At 42.7% G+C, this 19097-nt stretch overlaps 1 protein-coding gene across 2 annotated transcripts; it reads right to left on the reverse strand.

Annotated features, from left to right (window-relative positions):
* Positions 1–400: 400 nt before the first annotated feature.
* emilin3b (elastin microfibril interfacer 3b) lies at positions 401–17789 on the reverse strand. 2 transcript variants are annotated; one of them, XM_088409240.1, is made up of 6 exons: positions 17184–17789; positions 5399–5521; positions 3936–4213; positions 3517–3863; positions 3095–3442; positions 401–2985 (listed from the first exon to the last, which is right to left on the reverse strand). In XM_088409240.1, exons 1-6 carry the CDS (start codon positions 17369–17371, stop codon positions 1861–1863), a joined length of 2409 nt encoding a protein of 802 aa, XP_088265366.1. In that variant the 5' UTR covers positions 17372–17789; the 3' UTR covers positions 401–1860. The 2 variants fall into 2 exon arrangements, with proteins under 2 accessions (XP_088265366.1, XP_088265365.1); XM_088409239.1 differs by having other exon boundaries at positions 3517–4213.
* Positions 17790–19097: the final 1308 nt, after the last annotated feature.

Below are 19097 nucleotides of genomic sequence, written 5' to 3' on the forward strand. Positions count from 1 at the left end.
TTTTTTTGTTTGTTTTGTTTTTCTTCAAATTGCTTCTCTTCATCAGGATTGCGGTCAAGGCGGAGCAAGGTCCCCCCTAAACTGGACACCAGCCAACAAGAGTCAATGAGTAACCACTTCCCGTTCATGCAAATAGATAATGCAAGAATATTTAGCTTTGATGTTGCTCCTCAATAAAAACACAATAAGACATGGCAAGTAACCCATAACAAAACTTTAACATCTAATCTAAACCCAATTATAAACTCAATATCTGCTCTGTCGCATAACTGTTGGCCTTAGGGATAAATAAAATTGGAGTGAATTAAATAGTGTTGGCTGTCCTTTTGCTAGATATTATTACCCTCATTAATCAGACAATAATGCTTGCACGCTTCAACAGTCTTAAAACTCACAACGCTGGGGAGTTTGGGATTTTATTTCTCAGCCAATAACATCTTGCCTCTTGTCTTTAGAGTACATTACAGAATTTCACTAAAACTTGAAACAATCAAAACCAATTGCCTCTTTTTAACGTGTAGAATCAGATGTTTACAGATACTGTATGTAAATAGCACCAAATTGAAAAAAAGAGCACACAATCGTCCACACATAACGCATCGAGTGGGCTTGTCAAGACGAACCCGAAGCGATGCATAAGTCCCAGGTCGTTCATTTTGTTCTTACACATAATACCAACATATCACGTTAAACCATATTCACTTCATATAAGTTAAAAAAACATAGAAAAGTAGTGGCCAAATGCCCTGCAGATTAAAACATGGTCCACAGCCATAGGTGTGTCTTTCAAATACGTGTGTTTGTTTCTCAGTCATCTGGAGGCACTGCGGTGACAGGCTAATGGAAAATGCCTTTCACCAGGCCAATCCATTTGCATATGTGCAGAGCAGAGGGAACGTACAACTGATGAGAAGCAGAAAAATACTTAAGCGTAGAGCTGCCAATGTGGAGTAAATATTTTGACCTGGCAACTGTGTTTGAACGTAATCGCAATGACCTCTAATGTATTTAAATAACGGAGCATACGGTATACATAACATGTTAAACACATGCAAATCAAATACAAAATCATAATAATAATTTCCCATATTACCATGATATATTGACATCTGCGAGCACATACAAGTGGCATTATGTGAAAAATGCCAGACAAAATAATAAAATCATAACTATTACCGAGACGTAATGTTTAATTAACGTTTAACGTACATTCCAATATGTTAAACTTTAAATAAACATTATATGTTTCCTATAATGCCACAATTTATTTGTATGTGCATGCCCCATGGCATTATGGGAAAAAGGCCAAAAGGACATAATAAAATCATAAAAAGGTTGAATAAATCATGTTTACTTACTTTATTTTCAAGATTATTGGTATAAATTCGCCTCAAAATTTGGGGCGGGCCCCCTGGGGCGGCACATATGACCCTGGCAAACAGGCTTTGCTTTATCGTGTGAAGTGTAATGACACGTCCATGGCACAAGGCGGTGCAGTGGCACTCTCATTGTCAAAAGTCTATTATGTTTTTTTCGGCATCAGTTGTTCAAAAACGTTTCTAGTTGAAATGAGGATTAATAATTTTTATTCAAGAGCGTTGATGCACAAAGTATTTTTTCTGTTGCAGGCTAACCTGTATAAACTCTGCAAAAAGGTAAGGTAAATTTTTTTTGAAGCTTTTTTCTTTTGTTTCTCGTTTTTCTGTGCTGAATTGTAATGGGGGAAATGCTATGTTTTTAGCATTTAGCTTGCAAGTCGTTTGCCATTCACAAATGTTTACTCCTCATTGGCAGCATCATGCTTCCATCATTTGAGCCTCTTTTTGTTTTTTGTTTTTTTGCACTGTTGCAGCTCAGATGCTAATGCTCTACTTTTCGGGCTTCCCCTCGCTTTGGCACATTGTCTTTAACGTCGCCTTTCAACTCAGGAAGCTGTTGCGAACGCACGGCGAGGGTGCCATTCAAGTGGGCCAGGTAGGAGTCCGAGTGTCTCTCAAGTTCTGCCCGGATCCTCTCCAGGTGCTCGGCCATCTCCCCCAAGCTGTTGCACTGACCCTCCACCTGGCTCACCCTGCTATCAACCTCCTTGACCTCCTTCTGGACTTCTTTGGCCGTGGTCCGGCAGCCTTGAAGCCCCCCTGTGAGCTGTCTCTTCAAGGCCGCAAGTTCTCCCTTGAGCTGGGCCAGACGTCTGTCCCCGGCCCCCAGGAGAGATGCTTGATGGCCCACCAGTTTGGTAATTCCTTGCACCTGATTGACCAGCTGCTGTTCCCGCTGTTCCCATGTGGAGTTGGCGTGGCCCACTTCACTTGCAATAAAACTGATGGAGTCCTTGAGTCCCTTGAGAGTGCGGTTCACCGAATTGATGTTGACCTTCAGCAAGGTGATCTCGCCGTAGACGGAGTCGCCTGCTTCCTCCTGGGCGACCCTCAGGAGCAGGTTCTTCAATGTGCTGTTCAGACGCTCCAGCTGGTCCGAATGAGAGTCCAGACGATTGCTCATTTTATTCTCCATGTCCTCACAATCCCCTTCCACTTCACCGCCTCTGATGCCCCCTGCAGGAGGAGTAGAAGGTGAGCAGGACGAAGTGCAGAGGAGCTCCAGGTCTATTATGCGTTTTTCAATGCCATCCAGATTGCCATGTAATCTTCTCCTCACGGATTCGATGTCCGTTTCCAGGGGCGGGACCACTTGGCCCTCCAAAAGTGCTGGTGCGGTAGCGTTGCTCAGCTCCTCTACGGCCACAAACACCTTCTCCTCCAGGGTCTTCAACTTGTCCTCCAGCATGTTCTTGAAGCCATCTAGGCCACCGGGGAAGCCCTCCTTAGAACTTAGGCCCTCTTCTAGGTCCACCAAGCGAGTCTCAATCAACGTCTCTACGTGGATGCTCTGCTCACGGAGTTCTGACTGAAGCTGCCGCTGCGATTCCGTCAGACCCTTAACAGATTCCTCCAGTAGCAGCACACGCTGAGACAGGCTGTTCACCTGCAATGACCAAGGACTGTTTAGCTCAGTTCAAAGACATCCAGGATAAGAGAATGTACAAAGAAAATCAGCAAATTCTACAATCATTGATTCTTTTTTTTTTCAATACCTGTCCACAGCAGCTCTCTGTGAGCGTTAGTCCTTGGATCTGAGCCTGCAAAGAGCCCAACTCCTTCCTCAGCCCAGTTTCTCTTCCGTCAAGTGACTGCTGCATCTGTTGTTGGCCGTCCATGTGCTCCCTGTGGCACTGTCTCTGCACGGCCCCGATCTTCTCCTCGCACTGGTTCTCCAGACGGGAAAGCCTACGTTCAAATCCGTCCAGGATCTCAGCCTGGATCCCAGCCAGCTTGGCCTCCAGGACGCTGTCCAGATGGGCCGAACCGGGGCCAGGGATGGGCCTTCCTCTCGCTCCTTCCAGCAGGGTCTTAAGCTGCCCGTCATGGCCCAAAACCATTCCCTGAAGAGGTATATATTTCAGTGAGGCTGAGGAAAGCCGTAGTAATCTCCAAATATTTACCATGTGGCACAAACCTGAATCTCCTCTAATATGTGAGTCTTGGCTCGTAACTCATCCTTGACTTCTGTCACCCTGCCCACAAGATCTCCAAATCTGTTGACGCTTTCTTCCCCTCCCAGTACACCAGGCGTCCCTATCGGTATCATTCCAAATCCTACGGCCGAGTCAGGCCCACGTGGCGCGCCGGGCAGCAGCGACACCAGGATCTTGTTAGTGTCTTCCCGAAGAGCCGTGCGCAATCGCTCCTCTAAACCGGCCACCGCCCCGTTGAGAGAGTCCAGGCCCAGAGTGAGGCGTCGTAGGTCGTCCTCCATGCGGTCCAAACGTTCACCGCTCACTCCAGAAAGTCCATATCTGTTGCCTGTGTTTGCAACGGCGGAAAGAATACAATAGAAGAGACTGGGTCTGATACAAAACCAACGACGAATCTCACCAGTATTTTCTTTTCCGTGTAGGTTGGGATAGGGTTTGCCCGGCTCCAGCTGTGCTCCTCCAGGCTTCTGGTCAACAGGGACTCTGGGACCATGGGGAACCCCCTTGATCCCGGGGCGATGTGGCAAGGCCGCACCCTTGAAAGGAGGCAACATGTCCGGCAGCGAGGTGGGTCCGTCGTAGCAGTTCTCTCCGGAGTAGCCGGGGCAACATCTCCACTCCAGCTCAGTCACTGTTTTATAACCCACCTTGTATGTTGGTTTGTGGAAGGTCCTGTACCTGAAATGCAAAACAAGTTCACCTTCAGGCATTATTTATGTTGTCAAGTTGTTCAAGACCACTAATTCGGTCTTTGTCTCAACTAATTATTGCAGACGAGTCAGGGGAGAGGACAGAAAGACAAGAAGGGCACGGCAAAGATAACGGGATGTACTCATTGTCTGTGGGATTAAACGCGGATTAGGAGGAGATTAGGAGATTAGTGTAATGTAAATTATGTGTGGCTTTAGGGCAGAGAGAATGAAGCAGGGTCGTTATTGGATGCTAGTGTTACCTTTAGTTAAGCTTGGATTTCTTTTTGATTGTTTGATTTGGAGTCAACTTTGTCTCATCACACACACACGCACACACGCGGAGGCCCACACGTACACACGCTGAAGTGAGTCATCTTTTTTTGGAGGGAAAACCCACTCCTTTAATTTCCCTTGTGAGATACAGAATGTTATTACAAATGGGCCTTTGGAAGGCAAATCAAAGACAATCACGAGATGCGTACAGAATAAGACATTGCTTTTATGCAGAGCTATATATATATATATATATATATATATATATATATATATATATATATATATATATATATATATATATATATATATATATATATATATATATATACTTTTTTTCTTCATTTTCGGATATATAAGTTTGTTTTTGTGGAAAAGCATGGCACAAACAAACACAAAACACTCTTCCCTTTAAAATTATATATAAGACATGGAAGTAGCTCAAAGTTTGTCTTACAGCCGAGTTGAAATACCAAATTATGAGAAAATGCATTTAATGCTTTGCCACACTCATCTTTCATTGGTGCGCATCATCTACCAATTTCTGAATTTCATAAACTTTAATTACGATTTGGTCTTTGGGAAATGAAAAATGGAGACCTCAACGAAGTTTTTATGCAGAAATCCCAATATAGACATCTCGTTCCAAAATCCGTATTTTCGTCAACGTCTCATAACACAATACAGTAAGTACATACAGTAGTATGTACGGAAAGGTAGAGCCATTTCAATGTTTTCAATGCGCTGTGGAGGAATACTTTTTAAACACCAGAGGGCAGCCTTGGTACGAAGCAAACCTTTCTTCCCTCTTGTATGGTAAGTAATTGATGTCATGTTACACGGCACTGCACAGTTTTCCTAAACAGTGGCACTTATTTACATTTGAGTGTAAACATACATGATCACAGGACATTTCTGTCCCCAGATGCACTTGGTTGTGTACTCAGCTTTCACATATGTGGCTACTCCATCTTGCATGGTGCATGAGATGTTCCTCTGGACCACATAGGCACAGTGGTTCCTGCAGAGAGAGGAAAGGGAAATTAGATTTTAATATTGTATCATACGAGTCATCCAACGGCTTTTGCTTGTCCAGCTGCATGTGATGATAATATTTCTTCCGGAGTTCATAATTCTGCAGTATTCTCGCATCTGTTCTTGATTTTTTTTTGTATTGTTCCGCCACTTTTAATTCCTTAAATGCAAAAAATGGCGTAAATGGGTAGTGTTCATATATTGTTTATTTTTATCTTCAAAAGAGGTGCTATTACCTATTGCTGACTTTGCCGTACTTTTAACCATTACACGCTCTTAATAATTCCAGGAGTTTTTGCATCATGCTAAACCTTCGATTCTTCCCAAATCGTCATTGCAAGTAGAGCAAGAACAGGAAATGATTTTCCGCATGTTTCCGACTCTCATGTGAGCAGTCTCTCTCATTCAGCAGGGAGTATTTAGCAACACGTGCGGTCCTTAATATTGCTCTGCAGCTGTTTTGCACAAGGCCGTGCTTTTGGAAGAGCAGGGAGGAACACGGGGGCCGAGCTGACCCAACGTGTTCTGAGTTAGCAGGTTAAGAGGGTGAACAGGCGGGATGGCCTTTTACAATCTGTGAGAAACTTTTCCCGCTCATCACGAAATATGTTGACAGTGTTTGTGTGTCCTCCCATCATCTCATGCGCAGGAGTCACAAATGACTCACGGAACCTGCTGCCAGGCCGTGAATCGGGAGGGAAGTTGCAGGGAGTGATGACGTGAACTGGGCGGGCAAACCGTGTACCTTCAAACATGTCACTTTTCAAGAAACCTCATTAATGTTTGTTCAACACGCTACGTTGCATTTTTAACATTTTAGGTCAAATAATTTGCGAAAATCACATCCACACGAGGACTGAACAATAGCTTTTTGAAAAACTTGTGGCTTGGTTATTATTGTTGCCGCTTATACTCAAAAGGGTAGCAGGCTTGCAGGTGCCTATGCCAGCTGGCTTTGATTAGTAGGGGGAGGACACCCTGAACAGATTGCCAGCTAATCGCGGGGCACACAGAGACGAACAACCATTTACGCACCCAATCACACCTAAGGACGATTTGGTATGTCCAATTCACCTGCCGTGCATGTTTTTGGAGTATGGGTAGAAGCTGGAGAGAAGCCACGCAGGCTTGGGGAGAACATGCAAACTCCACACAGGAAGGCCGAAGGCGGTTGGATTCATACTCGGGTCCATTTATCTGGGAGGCGGACATGCTATTCACTATATTACTATTATTATTATTATTATTATTTTATTATATTGTCATTTTTATATTTGATTAAATATTTTAATAATACATGTATTTTTATTAGCGAGTGTTAAAATAACAGATTCAGAACAATTATTTACAACCAAAGCGAAAATCTTATGTTTTTTTTAATCTAGTTAAACGTTTTTTTTTATATCTCTAACTTTATGCTTCCGATATAGTGACTTATCTTAACTTAACTTTATTTGGATGCTGCATGTGTTTTAGTTGTTGAAGATTGGAACACAAAAGTGAATTGCACCCTGACGTTGATGCTGATTGGCTATCGTTATATTTGGCATAACTTTATAGGATCCTGTTCTAGGTGAGAGTGCAGAAGAAAGACTTGAACATATGAGCATTGTCGGTCCGATAAATTTCATATTTATTTCTTAAAAAATAGCGTGCTGGCATCTCTGATAAAGGTAGAACGATGCATTCTTTGTTGACCACAAAGGAAGCTCGAGTTTAGCCTACCACATCAATGCGAAGCACCCGGCAGCAACTGCAGTCACAGCTCACAATATCAACAGATGTTAATGTAGCGAGCCGTAGCAAAGCTCTTAGTTAAACTAACATGGAGAACACCTGCATTTGAGCAAATCTGCAATGACAGGATGGGCTTTTTTTTCTTTTTTAATTCCACTTTCCAAATAGTTGACAAAAGAAAACACCACAATTTCTACCGATGGCTAAACCTAAAGGTTGCAGACAGCAATTGTACTAGAAACGACTAAAGACATGTCGAGCAATATTTTGATCTGCCATAACAATCAATTCATCTAAAATAAAATCAGGTTGAAAAATGTTCTCTTTAAAAATGGATTAATTGACCATTCCTCATTTTTTTAATCTCTTGACAGCAGGTAGAATAATTGTCCCTCCATCCACCATGACTGATGTCTCACTCGCCAAGGTTTGGTTAAAATTTGATAGCTCCTCTACAGTTTATGCATATATACAAGCATACTTAGTATCGGTCAAGGGTAATACTACGAATAATTTCCTCTTCTCTTATGATCTCCTAAGCATTATTTGATTGAAGTCGACTAAAACGTTTCAGTCTTCTAAATCTGGCAAATGACAAATCTTGTGCAAGATCAATTTTACAGCGACGGCCAGGAGTAGATGGGAGCTCATCCACTTAAATTCCCCCCAAAATATTTTTGGCATGATTGCAGATTTACAGCCGGAGTAAGCATTTGATGTATGTTTTGTGCAGTCGAGGTGCTTACGTCTGATTGGGAGCAGGCGCTGCACGTGCGGGTGTTAAGTGTTGCTGGATGTCTATTTTCACACATCTGTCAAAGTGTTTTGCATCCGGTGGGTGTTTTTTTTTTTTTGTCTTCTATAGAGGCTTTTCTATACATCATATGCCCTTCTCAAGGTTTCTTCTTTTTTTTCCCCCCCAAATGGGGTTTTGAGTTTTACCTTGCCCGGTAGGGAGGTTTAGATCAGGAGATGTTTCTAACCATGCATCTGTGAAACCCTTTGAGACTCTTTTATGATTAAGGGCTATTCAAATAAACTTGACTTGACTTTTACAGAAAGAGGGACGTCCTAACTTTACTGCTTACACGTGCACATTTTAAACAGGTGGAACCAAGCGATGGAGTCTTTTTACGTCCATACCCCAGCACACACATGCTTTGTCTCTACAAATAGAAAATCCTTCTTAGTGTACTCAAAATGGCTGCAACTTTGTTTAGTCTGCTTCAGTAAAGATGGAATAGATGATGGAGTGATTCAACATTATATTCAACATTTATATGAGCAAAAATAAGAGCTATTTTCACACACGAGTTCCAATCTGATTTAGCTGAAGGAGAGGTTGCAAACTATATACAATGTTTGCGGTTGTGATCGCGGCTGATTAATGAGAACGAGCGGCCACACATGATAATTCAATAAAAGCAATGGCACAATGAACAGTGCAGTTTGTCGGCGTCGCGGCAAGTATGAGAAGGAAGAAGAAAAAGAAAGCTGTCAATTCACCTCGTAAATTCTAAAAATAGGTGGCGCACTAGTAATAACGCAATACACAAAAGACTTTGCTTCAAAAGCTCATTTTGGGAAAGCACAACAAAAGTGTTTGTTAAAACAATGAACAAACATGTCAAATGGCCGATTTGCAGAGCTGAGAAATCCGTTGCCAATTCGACCTGATTCTGACAGATCGCCCACCTTCGACGACCGCTTCTGCATTTTCGGCATGTACTTTATTAGATGGAGACTTGAAAAAAAAACCGTCTTCAGTGAGTTTATGTTCATTTATTAGTCTCAATTTTGCAAATACATTGTACATCAGGATAAAATGTTAAAAACATTTTAAAAATGCAAAATGTTTGCTTAAATCATTACCCCGCATATTGACTTGGACATGTGCCATTATGGGGAAAAAAAGCTCACTGGACATTAAAAAAAAAGAAAAAAAAAGTTTACTAACTGCATTTTTGACCATTTTGCTTCAACCCCTGTGAAGTATTGAGACTTTTTTTTTTTTAACCTATATTCATTTGTGTCCACTCGTGTGGACATTGGGTCCCTGCAGGACAACAAAGTTAATTGCGTCCCACCTTAGCACATGAGACATCATTAGAAAGTCCTCTTCAGAGCACATTAAGACTTAGTTGGCTAGCTCCAATGAGTCAAAAGATATAGACCAAAAACTAATGTCCACAAGAGTGGACATAAATGAATAGGTATGGTCTCAAGAGGATATACATATTTGGCAGTCTAAAATGTTATTGGCGGCGCCACGCTTGCGTAAGTCAGCATTTGCAAGATTGCCCAATCACAGCGGCAGATAAGTTTCGAGAGAGATCCTGTGTATTTCTCCCACGTAGGAATGTGCCAATAATAAAAACACCAGGTCCACATTCTATCAGAACCACCCAGCTGACCTCACTCTCCAAGTCCTTCTCGAGCGAGTCAAGCTGTCCTCCCGATCACAGCGGGCCGTACCCGCTCCAAGTCCAGTCGGCAGAGCGCTCCTCGCCGTTTTCTGCCACGCTTCCCTTCCCTCATCTCTGCAGGCCCACATCAAAATATTGTCCTTCGTCACTTGTCTTTTTGTTTTTTCACCGCGAGCCACATCCCACTGTAAATATTTCCAGTCTAGCATTACACTTGTAAGCTGGCTCGCCGCGTCTCCCGGGGGGACAGCGGAATTCCTATCTTGAATTTCCACGTGCAGTGTTTTTGGCAAATATTGCCGCTGGACCTCCTCCCTCTGCTCGGCCCAAAACAACTCACCTTCTAAAACGCAACCCTCCTTTCGTCCCTCGGAAAATCTGCAGACAATCCTCACTTTGGCTCATATGTTGACTGAGAAATTCTTGTCTCTTGTCTCATCTGCTTTTTCTTTGATGGATTGGCAGCAAACTTTCTCGTTTCCTCGCCCCTAACCTGCGGGGTTCCTGAACGACGCTTGGTGCTTTGTGACAGGATTGGGCCGGATAAAAAAAACAAATAGAGCATTTTAATAGATCATTTCACAATTAATAAGGAGCTGATCTGCAAGCAAACGTCTGGCATTGAATGTCTGGTGAAAGTTTGCAACCTACGACGAACCCTGACGAGATCAAAAGAGACGCTACCTTTTCTGACACTCGCCAACGTTCGCCTCGGAGTGGCATAAGGCCTTAAAAAATGTCCTAAGAGCAAGTGAGATCTTGAAAAACGCCTGATGAGTGTCTGACGTGAACATACATTTGCTCTCTTCACCAAAAACTGCAAATTTTCGCATCTTTGTGGTATAGGGGATTTTGCATTCATGCATTTCATCTACGCGTTTTATAGGCCAAGAAGATTATTGAATCAGATAATTAATTTAATTTAGGACTGGGTGATATGGCCAGGAAATAATAGATTTTTTTTTATCATTAATGCTGGATGATTATCATTTTAAACAAAGTAATAAACTTAAGAAAAAAATATTTAAAGATTATTCAATACTAAATCCTGTGCAAAATGATCAGACAATTACATATATTATTCGGCGCAATTTTGGTAAAAAGATGGAATTTTTATTCAGACTTGTTGTTTTCTTTTCTTATGGTCCTCAATTTACATAAATGAATTTAATACCAGTCATGAGTTTACATGTGTGCTTTCTACGACTTTGCACCATGTTCACAACATTGACATTTATTTATTTGTTTTGGTTTTTTTTTACTGTCTCAAGGCATTTGGCAATGCGTATAATCTTCTTAGCATAAGAATACACTTCAGTGTTTCTAGAAAAAAAAGAGGTTACAAATTGGACTTGCTAATAAGGATTAGTGCTTTGTGTTGGCTGTGGGAGTGTAACCAAAACTGGAGGAATACCACGCTTTGAATTCTTCATGTGAGACTGAAAAAAGCAATACTTGTAGATTTAAACTTAACCCTTTCACTACCAATTTTTTTTTCTCAAAAAAATAAAACTTATGGCATATATTACTTGATGAAAATTGGACTAAAAAAATTTCCATTTCCAAAGATTAGGCTTCAGACCCTGGGATTTTTTTGTCCCATATGTATTTAATAATATAATAATAATAATAATAATAATAATAATAATAATAACGTGCCAGAGAAGGCCTACAATACACAGTAATCAGTGTAATCTCTAGTAACACACATATATAGCACATAGTATCAATAGATTTCCGCAGTACTAGATTGTTAATTCACGAGAGATTGTACAAGACAATTTAGCTTGTTGACAGTCGGCTCAGCACTGGCTAGTTGTGTCTGGAAACGTTGCTAAATGCCACTAGAATCTGTAGATATGTGTGTAATGAAGACATCCTTTCCAATGATGTCGTAAACGTTTGGGTGGGATGCAATTCACTTTGCTGTATTGCTGAGACGAAATAACCACACCAGTGGACACAAACAAATAAACGATCCATCACCGAATGGACCTGTCGCCGACAACGAGCGAGGTGTGTGCTTTATGGCATGAAAAAAATAACGGACCGAGCACCAAATAGAGCAGGTTTACATCCGTCGATCTGGGTCAGTACAGACAACCCTTCCCGGTCTGTGTATTTTTACGAGGCTTCACATCATGAAGCCGAAACTGCAGAAGCGCTCTCCAAAGGTTGGTGTTCTGACGGCGACGGCTCAATTTGAGAATGGTTTGACCAGCTCCGTCGATGGGATTTTCTAAACAGGACAGTTTATACCGACGGCCGGACCCTTGCTGACTTTGGACATCAGATTAGCGTATGCAGGCTTTTAGAAACCACCGCGCTTACAGAATAACAACCAGTCGGCAATAACACTTCAATAATTTGCTGTAATAAAGGAACTTCGGGTAGCTGAGGATTCAGGAACAATTTAGATTTAGCGACAATTCTAATGACCCCTGTGTATAAATATCAGTTTGTAGCCTTTCAGAAATTTTGTAGGGCCCCCGTCAATCATGGGCATTTAAAATGATCACCAACCCTCCACTCCGCCTCACCCTACTGCTTGTCAAGGAAATAAACTATTGCTCGGGGTTCCGCATGGTCCATAAACGATGCGGTGGACAGAGTGGTTAGTTTAGTCAATAAACAGCACCAGTCATTTTCAAAGCCGTTTTTTTTTTTTCTCTGCTCTTTACCTCATAGATTTGTAAACTGAACCTCCTGGTGTGTCAGATAAATAAATGAGTGTTCTTCTGAAGGTCACCTCTTTCATGTCAGTGGCAGACTAAATTCAAAGATACAGTAAGCAGGCAAGGAGCTTAAGCGTAACAACTGCAGGGAGGGGCAAACATTAAGCCGGCTCCGTTCAAAGGTAACAAAAACTTTCCTGGCCGCATCGCTGCCGCGCACGGATCTGCACTTTAGCCCTTGTTTATTTATGTAAAGCTGAGCTATGAGCCGCAGATTCATATTTAAAGGAAACATATGTGAGCGCCATTAGTAGGGACTTGGCAAAAGGGCAACCTTCCCACACTCCCGCTGCTTGAAATAGCTCGTTTATTTGTCCCGGTGGCTTGAAACTGAAGTCGATCAATCAGCGGTCTACTCTATTGTTGGCGTGACAGCATGTCTATCATCGATTGTAAATAAACAGCAGAGCTTATTCAGATACTGAGGATCTTATCAACAGAGACGGCGATGAAAGCGGGACCGTTGATGAACTATAGCCGCGAAGTTAGGCGGGAGTCTTCCTAACCGGCCCCCTCGCTGGAGACTGGCTCCGTTCTTGCTCTCCGCTGGATACTCAACACAAACTTACAACAACATCTCATAACCCGTGACCTTCACCACCTTTGCGGCCTTTACCACCCCCGCGCCATTTCCCTCGCCATGCATCATTGAAAAGCCCTCTGACCTGATCAGTGGTGGCATGTGGCATCTGCTGGGATCCTAATTGATGTACAAGACCCATAACCCAGCCTGGGGACAGTGGTCCACCTGTTGTGTATTTGCTTGTCATGATGACAGATGTGTGTGAGGTACTATTGTGGTGCTCAAGATCAGTCAAGAACAGGGTAGTCAAATTCAGTTTTATCCTAGGCCACACTGTAGTGGTAGTTTGTGTCAGACGTTTGTGTCAGAAAGTTTAAAGTTTGTCACATACTTACATAGTTTTAAATTCAGAGGCCCATAATAACTGTTCAAAAGAGAGATTGGGAACCAAATATGGTTGTCGGTCCCCCCCACGGTCATTTCTTGAAGGTTGCAAAGTTAAGTATCGTTTGATTGGAAAGTAGGTTTTAATGACGCATTCCGAGTGTTTCCCTACCTACCAAAATTTGAATCATTGCAGCTGTGCTTTGCACTATGACAATACTTGATCATTTCTAGGGCCTTACCAATATGGCTTTTTTTTCGGTAGGTGAAGCCGATGTTTGGCATTAAAAATAGAAATTAGTTATGATTTAGTCAGTTAATTTTAAAACTATAATTAGATTATATTAACCCATTATTTATAAACGGTTTCCTCCCAATGCATTTCACTGCGCATCAGTCAATTCAGTTTTCCCTAGGGTTACCAGTAATTGAATATGTGTTATATTTAACGCACCTGACTTATTTTGCATGTGATTTATTTTATTTTTTTTTTTTAAAAGTGTGACATAAAGTTGTTTGTAACATAGTGCTATCCAGGTCAATTCCTTGCACATTTTCCTTACATTGCTTACCATATCATTGTTTTAACCTTCAGAAGTCCTGCTCTTGTCTTGGCCTGGACTTCCAAAGGTTTTGTCTTCACCTCAAGGCTTGTTTCAGTCTTGTCCTCCAAAAGTCTTTGTCCTCGGGTCTAATGCCTTGGTCCCGGGTGGTGTTGTCTTGACCACAACACTGGCATGAGGGGAGGCATAATTTTTCTGGAGCTACTGCGTTCCTGTCAATACTTAAATGGTTCTGATAATCACTTGTACCTTTACACTACCAGCCATGTTGAATATGTGTCACCATGATCTTTTAATAACCTAGCCTTAACACACATAAACACACAATCGGTTTACACTTTAGCACACATTTGGTAGGTTATTTCTCAGGACTGCCTCACCACTAGGCCGATTTATTCCTAGCGGTGGTCTGACTCCGTTGTGTCCTTGGGATCCAACCGTGGCCAAGGTAGGTCACCTTTTTTTACAACAGCTATAGTTAGACTTGCAAGCACATGTGGAGGATTATCACCCAGGCAGTAAGCAATTACTGACTCTTATAGATCAACACAACTATCTATAAGGCCAGATTTATCTGCCAATCAAGGGTGACTAGCTGGAAAAAAGGAGGAGATGAGAAATTCCATACACATACAAGCTCAATTAAGGAGTCTATTCTCATCAAAGTTCCAGGCATGGGGTAAACATGCAAACATGCCACCTCTCGGGCTGGGAAGGAGCCTGAGCTGGTGTTTTGGTTTGAGAGGTTCCAACTAGATTTGACTAGGCTCGCTTTAACGTATGCATTGGGCTTGAGAAATCACATAAGTCCTCCTAGGAGGGACTCCAATCCGCTCTGGTTGCCACTGGAAGCGTTCAGCGGCCCTATGTTTGATTTCACCTCAGTGGATTGGAGGGTAGACTCAGCGCTCATGTAGGCAATGATGGTGCGACTCTTTAAATGATCGATTTTGGAGTTGTGTTATCAGAATTGTGAGCACGTGTTTTGGACACTCAAGTGAAGAGGAAGTCGCAACTGTTCTATCACCACCTGCTGGTGTGTTGGTTCTGATGGTGGTCTAACCTGGCAGACACAAACATATTCAAGTCAAGGCACCCGGTTGGAATGCCACCGAGTTAACAACCTGGTGAGAGGTAATGGGACAGAACCCCAGGACACAAGTGCAGTTAAGCATCCATCTAGAAAAGCTAGACCAAGGGTTTGGAGAGAAGAAGTCTCGGCTTCCCTGCTGGGGCTGCCTGACCATTGAAAGAAAATGATGGATGAAAATTTCAGAAATCCGGAATGGGTGTGATAGTATATTGACTGGTATTTGTATATTTAAAAAAATCACTCTTTCTGATAGGCAACAGGGCAGGGATTCAATGGCGACAAAGGATTCTTTGGGCCCACTAGAAGAAGACAAAGGCTCCAGTTAAAATGACCGGCCTGGTGTGAAAAATATGGACAAAGCTGTCAAAAGAATAATTATAAATGAACAATTGGCGTTTTCCCACTTGTGCGTATGATGCTAGGGAGTCGTATTTTGCAAAAGGTGAGTACACATGGCAAGACTAAAGCCAGGCTGTTTGAATGAAGCAGCAGGTAGCCGGGGAGCTGTCCAAAGCCATAAGCATTCTCCGGGGAAGCCAAGCAAAAGAGACAGGAAGGGGAGGAAAAAAACGTAGCCCCGCAGGCCCAACTTCAGCCATCTCCATCCAGCAAAAACATATAGAATATCACAGCTCTGGTCCAGATCACAACTTCACGACCGTCAAATTGCAAGCATGTCACTGGGCTTTTCTTTCTCTTTACTCATGTGCCATTACCGCCCAAAACATAAGACTACTAGTAGATGTGATAACAGCTGTGATTGGAAACAGCTTCACTTCATGTAAATAATTCAAAGCAATTAAGACAGGAACACTTTGTAATCTGCACTCCCCTGATATCTCTATTATTAAAAAAAAAAAAAAATCAACCGCATAGACCACAATGGTGTTGTTATGTTTTTCGTGCTGACCAGCAAGACCGGTTGGTCCCCAGCTGGGTCCAAACAAAATCCCGCCCTTGCTGGAAGGCCGTGGCTCTAACCCTTACCCTAACCTCTCAGGACCACTTGTCTCTGGCTAGCACCGGTTTTGCCAACTGTAAAAATATGGACAGAGTTTATACCTTGTACTGCTGTTTTAAGGTCTATCCACTGATTTTCAATCAATTTTCCATGAAGTTGAGGTCAGGAGTAATGAAATTCTCTATGGATTTTGAGGTGTGTTTAAACTCATCATCCATATGTAGAAGCGTTTAACATTAACTATTTTTTTTTAACAGACATCAATGTAGGGTCCAAGATTTGCTGAAATTTGATTGAATCAGGGGTCGGGTCTAAGCTTTCCAAACTAAGCAGTACAGGCTACTACTACTCAACGCGCTGACGATAAAAATATTATCTATAATAAAGTATGCCTAAACCTGTATCTTTTTTTAACATTAACAAAAGAAAAAAAAAACTGTATAAATCAACTTTTAATTATTAACTGTTAATTATTTAAGTTTTTATACGGGTTACAGCTTAGTCTAAAACTGAAAAGAGTAAAATAACATAAGTGCAGCAAAGTACCTGAATAAAAAAAAAAAAAAAGAACAATCATATTTCACTGCAATTACACTTCACATGACAAAAACAAAGCCTTTTCCCCGGGGACATCCGCGCCCCCCATGGCATCACCTCGCCCCCCCCAGGGGGGACCGCCTCACTATGAGAAGCTCTGTCTTGTAAGAATGTCTCATCCTTAACATGATGGCGTCTGGAGATATTTCCATCAACGGTTGGCTTTTTAAAGCACATAAATACCAATTTTTACCTGGGGTGCCCAAACCGATACCAGTGTGCTCTTTTTGTTTTGAAGAATTTCTATTGATTGCCCTTTTGTTGCACCACTCCCTTCTGACAGAGGGTGACCAGCTGTAGTCATGCCTCCATTTAATGCAGCCTCCGTACCACCCCAACCCCCACACATCAGTACACTTGTCATCAGCTCATGCGGCAAAAAGAGCAAAATATAGGCCACGTTTCTTTGTCATTGCTGTTTATAATCTCGCTGCCCAGTTCCAGCTGGTTTTAGGTGTGAACTGCAAATAAAGAGGCCAAAACAGAGTGTCAATTCAAGGATCAATTACAAAGCCAGTGCCATAACTGGAACCATATTTCTGCAAAGGTGGTTTGCAGGGAGTGGGACGGCCCGCCAGAATTCCAGCGTAAAGATGACTGTTTGAATGAATCTCAAGGGGAGAACTTACTTGTGCCTGGTCATCGGTTTGTTTGGGCTGTGCTGAGGGTTGAATCCAGCCTTGAACATGTTGTATCTGTGCCCATAAAAAGGATTGACGTGATGACCCCCGTAGAAAGTTCCTTTGCTGTCCACCATGAAGATAAACACTCCCAGGAGGCAAACCGGCACGAGCACCTGACGCAGTTTGGCAGTCATTGCGCGAGTTCGCTTTTTACTACTCCCTGCCTGGAAAACGGAGGTTGGCTGCAGATGAAATGAAGGCTGACGAGTGAGAGCTTTGAAGCCTCCTTGGGGTGCTGTGCCGAAGTTCCTCAAGACCTGGGCAGTCTTCTTCAGTTCCCTGAAGGAGACGTGGACTCCAAAAAGATGAGCAGCATCTCGCCCGTGTCAGCTTCAGCCTGTTCACCAACCGCGCCGTGCATACATGGCACAGCGGGGTGAGAAAGTTGGCTCGGGGGGGAAGAGAGGAGGACAGCACAAAGGTGTGCCGGTTGAAGGAGACCCGCTGTGGAGGCTCAGCCCTCCTTGTCCACGGCACGATGCATGAATGAGGGGTGGGTATGTGCAAGAAGCAGCGTCTGAAGGGGGAAGGCATATAGACAAGCTGCATTTGCATAACCCACTCCAAGTCCAGCCTTTTAGGCCATCATCTCCGTTTAGTCCTAGTGTGCGCTGCCCTGTGTGTGGATGCTGCATGCAACACACAATGGACCTCCTACTCGCTTCACCACGGTCACTCACTCGCTTACTCACAAACGTTCCAGCCCTCGCTCTTGTGCCAAAAGCGCTTGCACGCCTTCTTGCCCAGATGCCCTCGGTGTACTTCGAAAATTTGTTTTCGAATACAACATTTTAAGCAAAGCCTGGACCGCTACCCAAATTAGCCAACCAAAATACCGAATCCATTTGAATCAGCGTACTTCTGCCAAAAACCTGTCATTGTCCTACAAATTATGACATACAATTTGATCATAATGTAGTTGGCACGGCGGCAGACTGGAGTTTGCATGTTTACCCCGTGCCTGTGTGGGTTTTATCTGGATACTCCGGTTTCCATCCCACATTCCAAAATCATATGAAATATGTATTATGGACACTCAAATTTGCCCTTAGGTGTGGTCGTGATGTTTGACTCTGTGCTCGCTCACTACCCGAAGACAGCTGGGATAGGCTCCAGCACCCCCCACCAGAGGATAAGTGGCTAATAAAATGGATAGATGAATGGATGATCATTTATTTACGTGCCAAAAAACTTTTATTTGTATCATTTTTATCATTAAGATGTCACTAAAAACTGCGAAAATGCTGTCGATATGTTGATATTTAAGGAGTTGATGACGTTTTGATAACTTAATAAGGCAGAGAATAATGACCCCTTGTTTCCTGCTCAAATAGTTGCTCAGGGTTCACATAACAACCAATCCAGGCTCGCCTGTTTTCCGAATTTTTTTCTTGTGTCATTCGCAAGCCATAAGTTGACATGAATGGGAAACATTTGGAAGAGGATGAAGGATAACAATTTGAATCTTCAGTCAATGCCTACATTGTTTTAAGCCAAAAGCATTCTCATTCTCAACAGATCTGTGTTGAGTTTGAATCCAATAGCGAGTGTCTAAGTTCTTTCCCCGGAGCTCATCGGCCCATGAAGGAGCTTGATTCCACGGCTGAGTTCCTCAATCTCGACTGTGAAGACACTGTTTCCAATTGACGTCACCGTCTCATTATGGCGCTGGACTTTGCCAGGATGGCTGGCGTCATTTGCGCACAGTGGCAGGTTGTCCACGTTATAAAAATGACTGTTACGGCTCAGCTGCTGCAATGGTGTTCTACAACCGTGACACCATTTTAAAGATGGAAATTAAAGTAAAAAAAAGCTTCATTTTGAAAAATAAAACAATGTATTTATCAACATGTCAACATA

This window comes from Hippichthys cyanospilos, chromosome 2, assembly GCF_059441005.1.
Source record: "Hippichthys cyanospilos isolate Australia breed blue-spotted pipefish chromosome 2, RoL_Hcya_1.0, whole genome shotgun sequence".
NCBI lineage: Eukaryota > Metazoa > Chordata > Actinopteri > Syngnathiformes > Syngnathidae > Hippichthys > Hippichthys cyanospilos.

Bases quoted from the DNA above. Each gene is read 5' to 3' on its own strand.
- emilin3b (XM_088409239.1), bottom strand. From the start codon at position 17,371: ATGACTGCCAAACTGCGTCAGGTGCTCGTGCCGGTTTGCCTCCTGGGA. The intron at 4,214-5,398 runs GTATGTTTACAC...TTTGCATTTCAG, and splicing joins CAGAAATGTCCTGTGATCAT to GTACAGGACCTTCCACAAAC. The intron at 3,443-3,516 runs GTTTGTGCCACA...ATACCTCTTCAG, and splicing joins ACATATTAGAGGAGATTCAG to GGAATGGTTTTGGGCCATGA.